The sequence below is a fragment of the Littorina saxatilis genome, linkage group LG10 (genome assembly GCF_037325665.1).
Source record: "Littorina saxatilis isolate snail1 linkage group LG10, US_GU_Lsax_2.0, whole genome shotgun sequence".
Lineage (NCBI taxonomy): Eukaryota > Metazoa > Mollusca > Gastropoda > Littorinimorpha > Littorinidae > Littorina > Littorina saxatilis.
In genome coordinates, this window is record NC_090254.1 from 33184456 (window position 1) to 33198226 (window position 13771).

Sequence of the window (13771 nt, forward strand, 5' to 3'; positions counted from 1 at the left end):
TTGCATTTTAGCTCGATAGCTTAAAAATTAATTTACTATTTTTTTTCATTAAAAATTAAATTGCAATAACACTGAGATCAAATTTAAGAGTTATTGCCTTGTTTTTAAAAAAAGAAGTCATTTCCTGAATTTAAAAATAAAATATTGTCATGTTCATTTCAACTTTCAAGAAAATTGGTGTATCATTTTATGTAAATTTGGTCAGTACTATGTTCACATGAGACAAGCGTGACTTGTCTTGATTTACAGGTTTTGGCTAGCCAGGCTATAGTAGTCTTTGTGATGACTAGTCGTAGGTTTTCAGTGTTGATTTTTGAGTTTCAGGCCATTCGAATAAACGGTTTGATATCGCTTGATGCGACTTCACTTGTATTTTCTTCTGTTTATTAATTAAAACAATTTCTTCTTCTTCTTCTTCGTTCATGGGCTGAAACTCCCACGTTAACTCATGTTTTTGCACGAGTGGGGTTTTACGTGTACGACTGATTTTACCCCGCCATTCAGGCGCTAGACGGCCATAAGACAATTTATTACTGTTAAAATGCTGGGTTTTTTTTTCAGACCACCATGTGAAGTATTGCAAGGAGAATGGAACGTCGGATACTTGCTCCTCGTGTGGGGAGGATCACTGGCTGTTGAAACGAACATCTTCCTTTAATCCAGAACAATGTTTGCGGCGCCGTCTTTCACCTGGAAATTGTGAAGAAGTTCCTGGTAGGTGACCAGAAAGTATTTTTGGTACAGTGGAACCCCATTGTAAGACCTTTCAATTTAAGACTTCTTTCCTTTTCAGACCTTGTTTTATTTGTGTGACTTTCTGTTCATAACTTCTGTAAATGTATCCCCATTTTAAGACTCCCTCTTTTTTAAGACCTGATTTTCTCAGACTTTCTGTTCATAACTTCTGTAAATGTATCCCCAGTTTTAGACTCCCTCTTTTTTAAGACCTGATTTTCTCAGACTTTCTGTTCATAACTTCTGTAAATATATCCCCATTTTTAGACTCCCTCTTTTTTAAGACCTGATTTTCTCAGACTTTCTGTTCATAACTTCTGTAAATGTACCCCCATTTTAAGACTCCCTCTTTTTTAAGACCTGATTTTCTCAGACTTTCTGTTCATAACTTCTGTAAATGTACCCCCATTTTAAGACTCCCTCTTTTTATATTTAGTCAAGTTTTGACTAAATATTTTAACATCGAGGGGGAATCGAAACGAGGGTCGTGGTGTATGTGTGTCTGTGCGTGTGTGTGTGTGTGTAGAGCGATTCAGACCAAACTACTGGACCGATCTTTATGAAATTTGACATGAGAGTTCCTGGGTATGAAATCCCCGAACGTTTTTTTCATTTTTTTGATAAATGTCTTTGATGACGTCATATCCGGCTTTTCGTGAAAGTTGAGGCGGCACTGTCACGCCCTCATTTTTCAACCAAATTGGTTGAAATTTTGGTCAAGTAATCTTCGACGAAGCCCGGACTTCGGTATTGCATTTCAGCTTGGTGGCTTAAAAATTAATTAATGACTTTGGTCATTAAAAATCTGAAAATTGTAAAACAAAATAAAAATTTATAAAACGATCCAAATTTACGTTTATCTTATTCTCCATCATTTGCTGATTCCAAAAACATATAAATATGTTATATTCGGATTAAAAACAAGCTCTGAAAATTAAATATATAAAAATTATTATCAAAATTAAATTGTCCAAATCAATTTAAAAACACTTTCATCTTATTCCTTGTCGGTTCCTGATTCCAAAAACATATAGATATGATATGTTTGGATTAAAAACACGCTCAGAAAGTTAAAACAAAGAGAGGTACAGAAACGCGTGCTATCCTTCTTAGCGCAACTACTACCCCGCTCTTCTTGTCAATTTCACTGCCTTTGCCATGAGCGGTGGACTGACGATGCTACGAGTATACGGTCTTGCTGAAAAATGGCATTGCGTTCAGTTTCATTCTGTGAGTTCGACAGCTACTTGACTAAATATTGTATTTTCGCCTTACGCGACTTGTTTAACACTATTGTGACTAGCACTGCCACGGCGTTAACGTCCTGCCTGCCCAAGCTTGCCACCAAGAAACTTCCCAAAAATCAGTAACTGTAAAGAAATCTGTCTAGCAAGCTTGAATTAAGTCCAATCACCACCAAATTTTGTGTACTAATTCAAAAATGGATGCCCAGTTCAGTCGTGCTATTTATAAGTTTGTCACGCGATTTGTTTTAGCAAAGGGGGGTGAAAGGGGGGTGAAAGGGGGATAATTTGTGTTTTTTAACGTTTTTTTGTGTGTGTTTTATTTTCCACTGCTTTTTTTAAAAGTTATTTTTTAACAGAAAGTATTATAAATAATGTTATAACCAAACAAGGTGTAAAACCTATGAATTAGCTGAAATATTGTTAACATTGTACACAGAAATAAGGAGACAGTACAAAGAAAAAAACAAGCAAATCACGCATTCACTCACAGCATCCTGACTCAAATGAAACAAAACTGTAACACTCACCAAATGAGGTCTAGGTAATCCATATTGAATATAAGTCACATTTTCACAACAAAGTACCAACTGTACACCTATGAACAATTCCAAAAGGATTTGAAGGCTCCAGCCATCCATTGTTATCAGTGCTGCCACGCCCCCATAGCTCCTGCACGATTCCGAGATACATGTTCGTCTAGCAGTATCACCCCCTACCACGTGTAGTTGCCGACTCGTACTAGCAACAACGGGACTGTTTCTTCCTCAATATCACTGCTATTATCGCTTTCTTGAGGCTAAAACGACACGATGTATCATGATCTACAGGATCCTCAAGATCCAACATCCGGAGAATCTCCTCCCGTGACAAGGCTCGCCTTCGATTCATTTTTTTTGTTCGAAAACACCACGCAAATCTGCACTAATTTGATCAAGCCGGAAGAGAAAACCACGTGTATCAAGGGAAACAACTCAATTTACTGCAAGCTTCAAAAACCGGGAAGCAATCACGAGTCGTGTACCTTGTATGTCTAATACTAAAATAGTCACTTCCCGTCCGTGGGCGTTGCAGCGCTATTACTAATATAGTCACCTCCCGTCGCGAAAGTGTTAAGACCTGATTTTCTCAGACTTTCTGTTCATAACTTCTGTAAATGTACCCCCATTTTAAGACTCCATCCTTTTTAAGACCCGATTTTCTCAGATTTAGGTCTTAGAAGGGGGGTTCCGCTGTTTTACAGGTACTAGGGCATTTATTTTTTCTCCAAGTCAACTGGTATGCATAATCTACAGCTAGCATCTTTCATGTACACTACATTGGGGTGTGCACGTTAAAGATCCCACGATTGACAAAAGGGTCTTTCCTGGCAAAATTGTATAGGCATAGATAAAAATGTCCACCAAAATACCCGTGTGACTTGGAATAATAGGCCGTGAAAAGTAGGATATGCGTCGAAATGGCTGCGATCTGCTGGCCGATGTGAATGCGTGATGTATTGTGTAAAAAAATTCCATCTCACACGGCATAAATAAATCCCTGCGCCTTGAATATGTGCGCGATATAAATTGCATAAAATAAAAATAAAAAAATAAAAAAATAAATCCTTGCGCTTAGAACTGTACCCACGGAATACGCGTGATATAAGCCTCATATTGATTGATTGATTGAACTCAAAACCATGTTGCATGGCACTGGCAGAAATCATTAGGGATGCGGCCCTAATGTGCAGTTAGCGCATTTACTGTTGAACGTGGAAATAATTTTATTTCTCTTCAATACTCACCAGGCCAAGTAAACTCAAAAACCTTTGGGACAGTTATGTTAATGCAATATTTATGTTACACTGTAATGATAGTCACCTTTAACGAGAAAACCAGATTTTTACAAAATTAACCCATAATAGAATAAATACTGTGCTGCTTTTCTTTTTATGGTTTTATATTCCTCAGTGATGAGGGTAAACTATACACACAGAGTTTTCTTATTGATTGTGTACATTTGTGCCTCAATTCCTCATCTCTGTTACCAATAGCAAAGAATGACTGATATATTTATCGCATTTTTGCGGTGTAAGTACATCACTGCAGTAAACCCTGCAATGGTGGATGCTACAGTCAAATCCCCCGTTTATGACCTTCAAAAATCTTAGAAAATCAGGTCTTAAAAAGGAGGGAGTCTTAAAATGGAGGTAAATTTACAGAGCTTATGAACAGAACATCTGAAAATGCAGGGTCTTAAGGGAGGAAGTCTTAAATAGGGGAGGGGGTGTTAAAAGGGGTGGGGGGGGGGGGGGGTTCAATGTATACACATTTTGAAAGTTTGGGAGCCCCTTTTCTACTGTCTTTTTGTCCCTTGCTGCTTTGTCACCTCCCCTCCCAAAAATGTTGAAGAGGTTTGTCTGTGGATAAGACCCTTGTCTGGGACAGTTAATCCAGTCGCTGTGCATAAAGTAGCTGTCTTATCTCTTCTTTTAACCGGAGCTGCTTGTGTTTCTTGGTGAGGAGATAATGTGGAGATCTTCACTTTGTTGGACTGACACTGGGGGGCATGATGTATGGAGCGAAAATGGCAGACGAGCAACGCACTTTCTGTTTTCTCTGCCAAACAACGACACAATTCTCATTTAGTGGGAGTGTTATTTATGGCAGGAAAGGGTGTTTGTTGGACAGACTGAGGCAGGAGAGGTCACAACTGTGGAGCGTGGGTATATGCTTTTCCCGTCAGTCATCCTGTCAGCTGAGTTTTCACTATGTCAGTGGATTTGTTAACATATTTTTTTCCTTTCGTAGGGTGTTTGTAAAACAGACTCAGACTCAGACTCAGAACTTTATTACAAAAGGATAAAGGTTTTAGGCAAAGCCTATTCTTCCAACCTGTCCTTTATACAACACATAAAGACAGACTTTATACAACACATAAACAGACTGAGCTAGCAGGGGTGACAACTGCAGAGTGTAGGTATATATGCTTTTCCCGTCAGTAATCCTGTCAGCTGAGTTTAAAATTTAACGTTGTCAGTGAATTTTTCAAAATATTTTTTTCCTTTTATATTCATGAAATGTTCAATAGTTTTGGGTGCAAGTGGGCGTGACTCATCAGCAGTGCTGACTTCTGTTAACTGAGGGCCGCTTTTCTTGTTTTGTCTTTTAGGAGTTTCTGTGAAACTTTGTATCAAACAGAGAATTGTAAAAGCATGTAATTATTTAAGAGCTTATCAGTTGCGAAGACAAACTGCAAACACTGAAGAAAAGGGTGCAGCTTTAGTTTTATGCAAAGGGAAAAAGCTTGTTGGTTGTTGTTTTTTCTCCAAGAAGAGTTCAAAATGTTAAATGATAGTGATTTGTATTTTGGGAACAGATTCTTAGTTATTATGAGAGAGAGAGAGAGAGAGAGAGAGAGAGAGAGAGAGAGAGAGAGAGAGAGAGAGAGAGAGAGAGAGAGAGAGAGAGAGAGAGAGAGAGAGAGAAGAGAGAGAGAGAGAGAGAGAGAGAGAGAGAGAGAGAGAGAGAGAGAGAAGAGAAGAGAAGAGAAGAGAAGAGAAGAGAAGAGAAGAGAAGAGAAGAGAAGAGAAGAGAAGAGAAGAGAAGAGAAGAGAAGAGAAGAGAAGAGAAGAGAAGAGAAGAGAGAGAGAGAGAGAGAGAGAGAGAGAGAGAGAGAGAGAGAGAGAGAGAGAGAGAGAGGTGTGAAAGGTGGATATTAAGATATGTGGAGAAGAGAGAGATGTTTGTGGTGCGTAAGAGTGGTTGATAAGATATGTGAAGAGAGAGAGATAGAGATGTTAATGGTGCATTAAAGGGGGGTGATAAGATATGTGGAGAGAGAGAGAATCAGAGGGAGAGAGATAGAGATGTTAATGGTGCGTTAAAGGGGGGTGATAAGATATGTGGAGAGAGAGAGAATCAGAGAGGGAGAGAGATAGAGATGTTAATGGTGCATTAAAGGGGGGTGATAAGATATGTGGAGAGAGAGAGAATCAGAGAGGGAGAGAGATAGAGATGTTAATGGTGCGTTAAAGGGGGGTTATAAGATATGTGGAGAGAGAGAGAATCAGAGAGGAAGAGAGATAGATCTATGTTAGTGGTGGGTTAAGGGGGGTGATAAGATATGTGGAGAGAGAGAGAGAATCAGAGAGGGAGAGAGATAGATCTATGTTAGTGGTGGGTTAAGGGGGGTGATAAGATATGTGGAGAGAGAGAGAATCAGAGAGGGAGAGAGATAGATCTATGTTAGTGGTGGGTTAAGGGGGGTGATAAGATATGTGGAGAGAGAGAGAATCAGAGAGGGAGAGAGATGTTAGTGGTGGGTTAAGGGGGGTGATAAGATATGTGGAGAGAGAAAGAATCAGAGAGGGAGAGAGATAGATCTATGTTAGTGGTGGGTTAAGGGGGGGGGGGGGTGATAAGATATGTGGAGAGAGAGAGAATCAGAGAGGGAGAGAGATGTTAGTGGTGGGTTAAGGGGGGTGATAAGATATGTGGAGAGAGAAAGAATCAGAGAGGGAGAGAGATAGATCTATGTTAGTGGTGGGTTAAGGGGGGGGGGGTGATAAGATATGTGGAGAGAGAGAGAATCAGAGAGAGAGATAGATAGATCTATGTTAGTGGTGGGTTAAGGGGGGTGATAAGATATGTGGAGAGAGAGAGAATCAGAGAGGGAGAGAGATAGAGAGATGTTAGTGGTGGGTTAAGGGGGGTGATAAGATATGTGGAGAGAGAGAGAGAATCAGAGAGGGAGAGAGATAGATCTATGTTAGTGGTGGGTTAACACTATTGTGACTAGCATTGCCACGGCGTTAACGTCCTGCCTGCCCAAGCTTGCCACCAAGAAACTTCCCAAAAAACAGTAACTGTAAAGAAATCTGTCTAGCAAGCTTGAATTAAGTCCAATCACCACCAAATTTTGTGTACTAATTAAAAAATGGATGCCCAGTTTAGTCGTGCTATTTATAAGTTTGTCACGCGATTTGTTTTAGCAAAGGGGGGGGGGGGGGGGGGTGAAAGGGGGATAATTTGTGTTTTTTAACGTTTTTTTTTGTGTGTTTTCTTTTCCACTGCTTTTTTAAAAGTTATTTTTTAACAGAAAGTATTATAAATAATTTTATAACCAAACAAGGTGTAAAACCTATGAATTAGCTGAAATATTGTTAAAATTCTACACAGAAATAAGGAGACAGTACAAAGAAAAAAACAAGCAAATCCCGCATTCACTCACAGCATCCTGACTCAAATGAAACAAAACTGTGACACTCACCAAATGATGTCTAGGTAATCCATATTGAATATAAGTCACATTTTCACAACAAAGTCCCAACTGTACACCTATGAACATTTCCAAAAGGATTAGGCTCCAGCCATCCATTGTTATCAGTGCTGCCACGCCCCCCTTGCAACTACACATTCGAAGATTCATGCAGTACCACCCTAACACGTGTAGTTTGCCGACTCATACTAGCAGCAACAACATGACTGTTTCTTCCTCAATATCACTGCTATTATCGCTTTCTTGAGGCGAAAACAACACGTCGGAATCATGATCTACAGGGTCCTCAAGATCCAACATCCGGAGAATCTCCTCCCGTGACAAGGCTCGCCTTCGATTCATTTTTTTTCTCGAAAAAACCGCACAAACCAGGCTAATTTTGCATATGGCGGAAGGGCACACCAAGTGTGTCAAGGGAAACAACTCAATTTACTGCAAGCTTCAAAAACCGGGAAGCAATCACGAGCCGTGTACCTTGTATGTCTAATACTAAAATAGTCACTTCCCGTCCGTGGGCGTTGCAGCGCTATTACTAATATAGTCACCTCCCGTCGCGAAAGTGTTAAGGGGGGTGATAAGATATGTGGAGAGAGAGAGAATCAGAGAGGGAGAGAGATAGATCTATGTTAGTGGTGGGTTAAGGGGGGTGATAAGATATGTGGAGAGAGAGAGAATCAGAGAGGGAGAGAGATAGATCTATGTTAGTGGTGGGTTAAGGGGGGTGATAAGATATGTGGAGAGAGAGAGAATCAGAGAGGGAGAGAGATAGAGAGATGTTAGTGGTGGGTTAAGGAGGGTGATAAGATATGTGGAGAGAGAGAGAATCAGAGAGGGAGAGAGATGTTAGTGGTGGGTTAAGGGGGGTGATAAGATATGTGGAGAGAGAAAGAATCAGAGAGGGAGAGAGATAGATCTATGTTAGTGGTGGGTTAAAGGGGGGGGGGGGGGTGATAAGATATGTGGAGAGAGAGAGAATCAGAGAGGGAGATTTGTTTGTTTGTTTGTTTGCTTAACGCGCAGCCGACCACGAAGGGCCATATCAGGGCGGTGCTGCTTTGACATATAACGTGCGCCACACACAAGACAGAAGTCGCAGCACAGGCTTCATGTCTCACCCAGTCACATTATTCTGACACCGGACCAACCAGTCCTAGCACTAACCCCATAATGCCAGACGCCAGGCGGAGCAGCCACTAGATTGCCAATGTTAAAGTCTTAGGTATGACCCGGCCGGGGTTCGAACCCACGACCTCCCGATCACGGGGCGGACGCCTTACCACTAGGCCACCGTGCCGGTCCAGAGAGGGAGAGAGATAGAGAGATGTTAGTGGTGGGTTAAGGGGGGTGATAAGATATGTGGAGAGAATCAGAGAGGGAGAGAGATGTTAGTGGTGGGTTACGGGGGGTGATAAGATATGTGGAGAGAGAAAGAATCAGAGAGGGAGAGAGATAGATCTATGTTAGTGGTGGGTTAAGGGGGGGGGGGGGTGATAAGATATGTGGAGAGAGAGAGAATCAGAGAGGGAGAGAGATAGATCTATGTTAGTGGTGGGTTAAGGGGGGTGATAAGATATGTGGAGAGAGAGAGAATCAGAGAGGGAGAGAGATGTTAGTGGTGGGTTGAGGGGGGTGATAAGATATGTGGAGAGAGAGAGAATCAGAGAGGGAGAGAGATAGATCTATGTTAGTGGTGGGTTAAGGGGGTGATAAGATATGTGGAGAGAGAGAGGGAGAGAGATAGAGAGATGTTAGGGGTGGGTTAAGGGGGGTGATAAGATATGTGGAGAGAGAGAGAATCAGAGAGGGAGAGAGATAGATCTATGTTAATGGTGGGTTAAGGGGGGTGATAAGATATGTGGAGAGAGAGAGAATCAGAGAGAGAGATAGATAGATCTATGTTAGTGGTGGGTTAAGGGGGGTGATAAGATATGTGGAGAGAGAGAGAATCAAGAGGGAGAGAGATAGAGAGATGTTAGTGGTGGGTTAAGGGGGGTGATAAGATAAGTGGAGAGAGAGAGAATCAAGAGGGAGAGAGATAGAGAGATGTTAGTGGTGGGTTAAGGGGGGTGATAAGATATGTGGAGAGAGAGAGAATCAGAGAGGGAGAGAGATAGAGATGTTAATGGTGTGTTAAAGGGGGGTGATAAGACATGTGGAGAGGGAGAGAGATAGATCTATGTTAGTGGTGCGTTAAAGGGGGGTGATAAGACATGTGGAGAGAGAGGTGACGGGTTGGGTTGAGTTAATATTATACGCACAACATTGTATAAATTGTGCACCTGCCTGCTTGCTGGGCAGCATTACCACTGTGGTTGCAGCAAGTTGGCATCTGTCAGTGCACATCCCCCTGCACCATGCATAGGGCCTGCACCATCGGGCCTGTAGTGTGTTTACCACATGCTGTGCATTCCTCACTTTCCAGCTAGGTGTCTGCTGTGGGGAGCATTGGGCAAGATAAACTTATCTCTCTCTACCCTGATACTCTTCTCTGCTTTCATCCAATTCTGCATTTTGTATGTTGCTGAGACTCTCTGTCGGTCTCTGTCTCTCTTTCTTTCTCTCTGTCTCTGTCTCTGTCTCTCTCTCTCTCTCTCTCTCTCTCTCTCTCTCTCTCTCTCTCTCTCTCTCTCTCTCTCTCTCTCTCTCTTTCTATCTCTTTCTATCTGGGTGTAACAAAAAAAGATAACCCTGTACTTGTCTCATCACTAGTAAGAGAAATAATCTCAAACAGTTACGATGATCACCTACAGATATTTACTGACGGCTGAAAACAAAATGATGACCAAACTGGCTGTGCTTTTGTCATTCCTGACCTCAAAATAACTAAAAAATTTAAACTCAATAAGGATGTGTCCATTTTCACTGCAGAAATGTACGCCATCTTAAGAGCATGCCACTATGTCAATGACCTCCCTCGACCCCCAACAAGAGTCGTCATTCTCTCCGACTCAAAATCAGCTCTGACTGCTCTCCAAAATGGTTCCAGAAACCGGGAAGAGCTTCAGACGGAAATATTGTTCCTCTGTCACCAGATCATTGCCTCTGGGACAGAACTGACCCTTATGTACATCCCCTCACACACAGGGATCAGAGGCAATGATATGGCTGACAGAGCAGCAAAAGAGGCTGTCACAGATCAAGCAGCATTTCATGACCTAAAATTAACAAAGACGGAAGCAAAACACAAAATGGCCAAAGTTGCCTGGTGTCACTGGGAAACAGAATTAAAAACAGAAGGCAATGCCCATGGTTGGTTTATTCTGCCCCGACAAACAAAACAAAACAGGCCTACACTCCCCAACCCCCTCCTTAAAATACTTCGCAGAATTCGCACAGATGGATGCGCTTACAAGTTCTTTCCCCGTCTCTGTGAATGTGGACAGTTGCTATCTTTTTTACACCTCTTTGACCGCTGCCAATCACTCCAACAAGATTTCCGCAACCTACACACCCTTGTCAACGAACACAAACTGAAACCCCATGAGTTTTTAGATAAACATTGCAGGCTTCAATGGAAGCCAGCATACACCCTGTGTCTCTCAATATATAAGGCTGAAATAGGACATCTGTTCTGAAAACCTCATCCCCTTTCCTTCTTCCCACCCCTCAATCCTCTCTCCCACCGACCCCTTACCCCCCCCCCCCCCCTCCCCTCCCACGCCCAACAACTAAAGCGTCTAAAACACAAAGCATAGCTATACTCAATTGATCAAACAAGGCTTAAGCACATACTGCCCTCCTACCTGAACTTAAGTTCCCCATTCTGATATATTTTTTAGCAAGTTGCTTCAATATTTTCCTTTGGCTAAAAATTAATTTGAATTTTTATTTTTTAATTTTTTTAATTTTTATTTTTTATTTTTTATTTTTATTTATTTATTTATTTTTTTAAATTTTTATTTATTTATTTTTTTTTAAAATTTTTATAACTTATTCAGCCACACATACAAACATATTCTACATACATAAAAAGCAAATAAGCCTACAAAACCGCTCCAGTCCAACCACATTCCGCGTACACAATCATTACACTTCCATCCCCATTTCGAAATATCGCAACAGGACCTCCAGATATATAACACGATCATATGTGTTCTCTGTTTGCATGTTTGTCCAGTGTCTTGTCCCCACATAAAGCATATTAACTCTACCTGTCCCAAGATAGGCCAAATGGTTCTAAGAGGACGTTAAAACTAATTATCATCATCATCTCTCTCTCTCTCTCTGAGAGTTTTGAAAATAAAAGTTAAATGTGGGGGGATTATCTGGAAGGATTTACATGGTTAGTTTCATAAACATCTGTTCCGTAGTTTTCTAAGAATTGCTCTCCATGCACAAACACACACCACACATGCACACACACACACACGTGCGTGCGCACACAATCACACACACATATACACACAATCATACAATCACACACTCACAATCACACATACTCGCCCTGAATCGATTCCCAGTCTACCATAGTACATTCAACCAAACAATGACTACATGTAAAAACAAGTACCAACCAACCAACCAACCAACCAACCAACCAACCAACCAACCAACCAACCAACCAACCAACCAAACAAACAAACTGACAAACAAGTAAAGAAGCAAAACACAGTCATCATGTCAGCTTGTATTTGCCTAAAATCAAGGAGAAGCATCGACACCAGAGCAGCCAACGGTTATGTTTTTAGCGTAGCATGCTACATTTTAAGACAAATTGATACGCTGTTACGCCAAGCTTATAATTGCTAGGGCACACACAAAATAATTACAAGCATGCAACAGTTTGCACTTTCTTGTGAGTCTTTGTACTCATTTTTGTTTTCTCCTTAGATTTTGTGTCATAAACGGATAAAGCGCCACTGCAGACACTCTCTTGGCTATTATTTTTTTTAATTGACTTTTTATAAATGTGTTTTATTCTTTCTTTCTTTATTTAGTGTTTAACGTCGTTTTCAACCATTCAAGGTTATATCGCGACGGGGGAAGGGGGGAGATGGGAACAGAAAGCTTTAGGACATCTTGGAAAAATGTCGGCCATTATTTTGGCTCATACAAAGTCACCGCAGCATTGAAGCACAAGACTTAAGAGGGGAAAACTAATACATACAATCATTGTCTTAGGAACACAGATTACAGGGGCGGAGCAGTTAAGTCGGGGGGGGGGGGGGGGGGGGAGGGGGGTACAACCTGGGATCCAGGGTCCCGTTGGGGGGTCTGTGGGGCAAAGCCCCCTTGAAGCTGAAGAATTTTAGTTATTTTATAAACAATTTGTGGCTTATCCTTGATTTTAAACATGATCAACTGGTGTCAGCAGCCACTCATTATTTCTTTTAACGTTAGTATTGAATAATGGCAGTTTATCTTCACTGAGTGATATCTGCTCCCGACATCATATAGTATGGTTAGAAGGAAGACAGACATGTCGCATACTGTGACAATTAAACAATTAACTCTACACCGGCTTTACAAAAAAATAGAATTCACAGACAGTACTTTTTTTTTTTGGGGGGGGGGGGGGGGGTGTTACCCCCCTAATCCGCCCCTAGATTATATGTTGCTTACTGCAACTGAAACAATCAGCTTTGCTGATTTAACTACATCAGACACCAGTTCTCTGAAACTTTTTCAAACTTTTAACTTTAATTTCTTCCCGCAGTGGGGCACTGCGGTTATGAAATTAAAGGCCCCTCCTGTTTTTGGAACCGCAGGAGCTTTCTAGTTTGCTGTTAGGTAGATTTTTGGTTCCTCTTTCCTGTCATGCTCTCTTTTTCTTCATGAATTCTTTTCTTTTTTCTGCCTTCTTGCTCATTCACCTGTATTTTTTCCAAAAATCTCTTCTCTTGCCGCTTGTCTCGCGATTCATGTATAGTTTAATCTGTTAGTGTTCTGATGTAAGTCCAGCAGTAGATAGGTTAAGCCTATTTTAACATACTGGAAACTGGTAATCTTCCAGTAGGTATTAATTTAGTTTTACTAAAGCCTGCTGGGACACAAGTAATGGGTTAGTGCATTTGTAAACAGGAATCGCTTGACAAGTGGCCCCCTTCATCCCCCCCTTCCTCGTCCTGATATGGCTCTGCGTAGTCGGCTGGACGTTAAGCAACAAATAAACAAACAAACAAACTTTAATTTCTTGAAAGTAAAACTCTTCCAATCTTGTGCTACTCTTGACAAGCCTTGGGAAACATGACTGGTAAAACACCAATAAAAACCGTGTAGGGTGAGCCATTTTGTTTGGAAACCACGATTTGGAGGACACTTTTCATTCTCTGGCTCAGCGGATTTCGATTCGCAGTGACTATCGTCTGCTTCGATCGACTCGACAACACTACTACCACTCACACTGACACTGTCCACATTCGCGGTGTTCCTGTCATTTTGTCCGGAATCACTTACCTTGGCGAATGGTAGCAAACCTTGGCCAATTTAGATTTTTTCTTTTTTGGTTGCGACATGATGTTCAAATCCAAATCGAAAGCACTGATTGACTGACTGATTTAAACTATCGCGAACCGGCGAACGCAAACGCT

General features: G+C 41.3%; 1 protein-coding gene across 1 annotated transcript in view; it reads left to right on the forward strand.

The window, feature by feature from the left end:
* The window catches only part of LOC138978622 (uncharacterized), a 64599-nt gene that overhangs the window by 23581 nt on the left and 27247 nt on the right, over positions 1-13771 (forward strand). The window contains exon 4 of the mRNA XM_070351385.1: positions 562-714. Within this exon, the coding sequence (XP_070207486.1) occupies positions 562-714 (153 nt within the window). The remainder of the gene's footprint in view (positions 1-561; positions 715-13771) is intronic.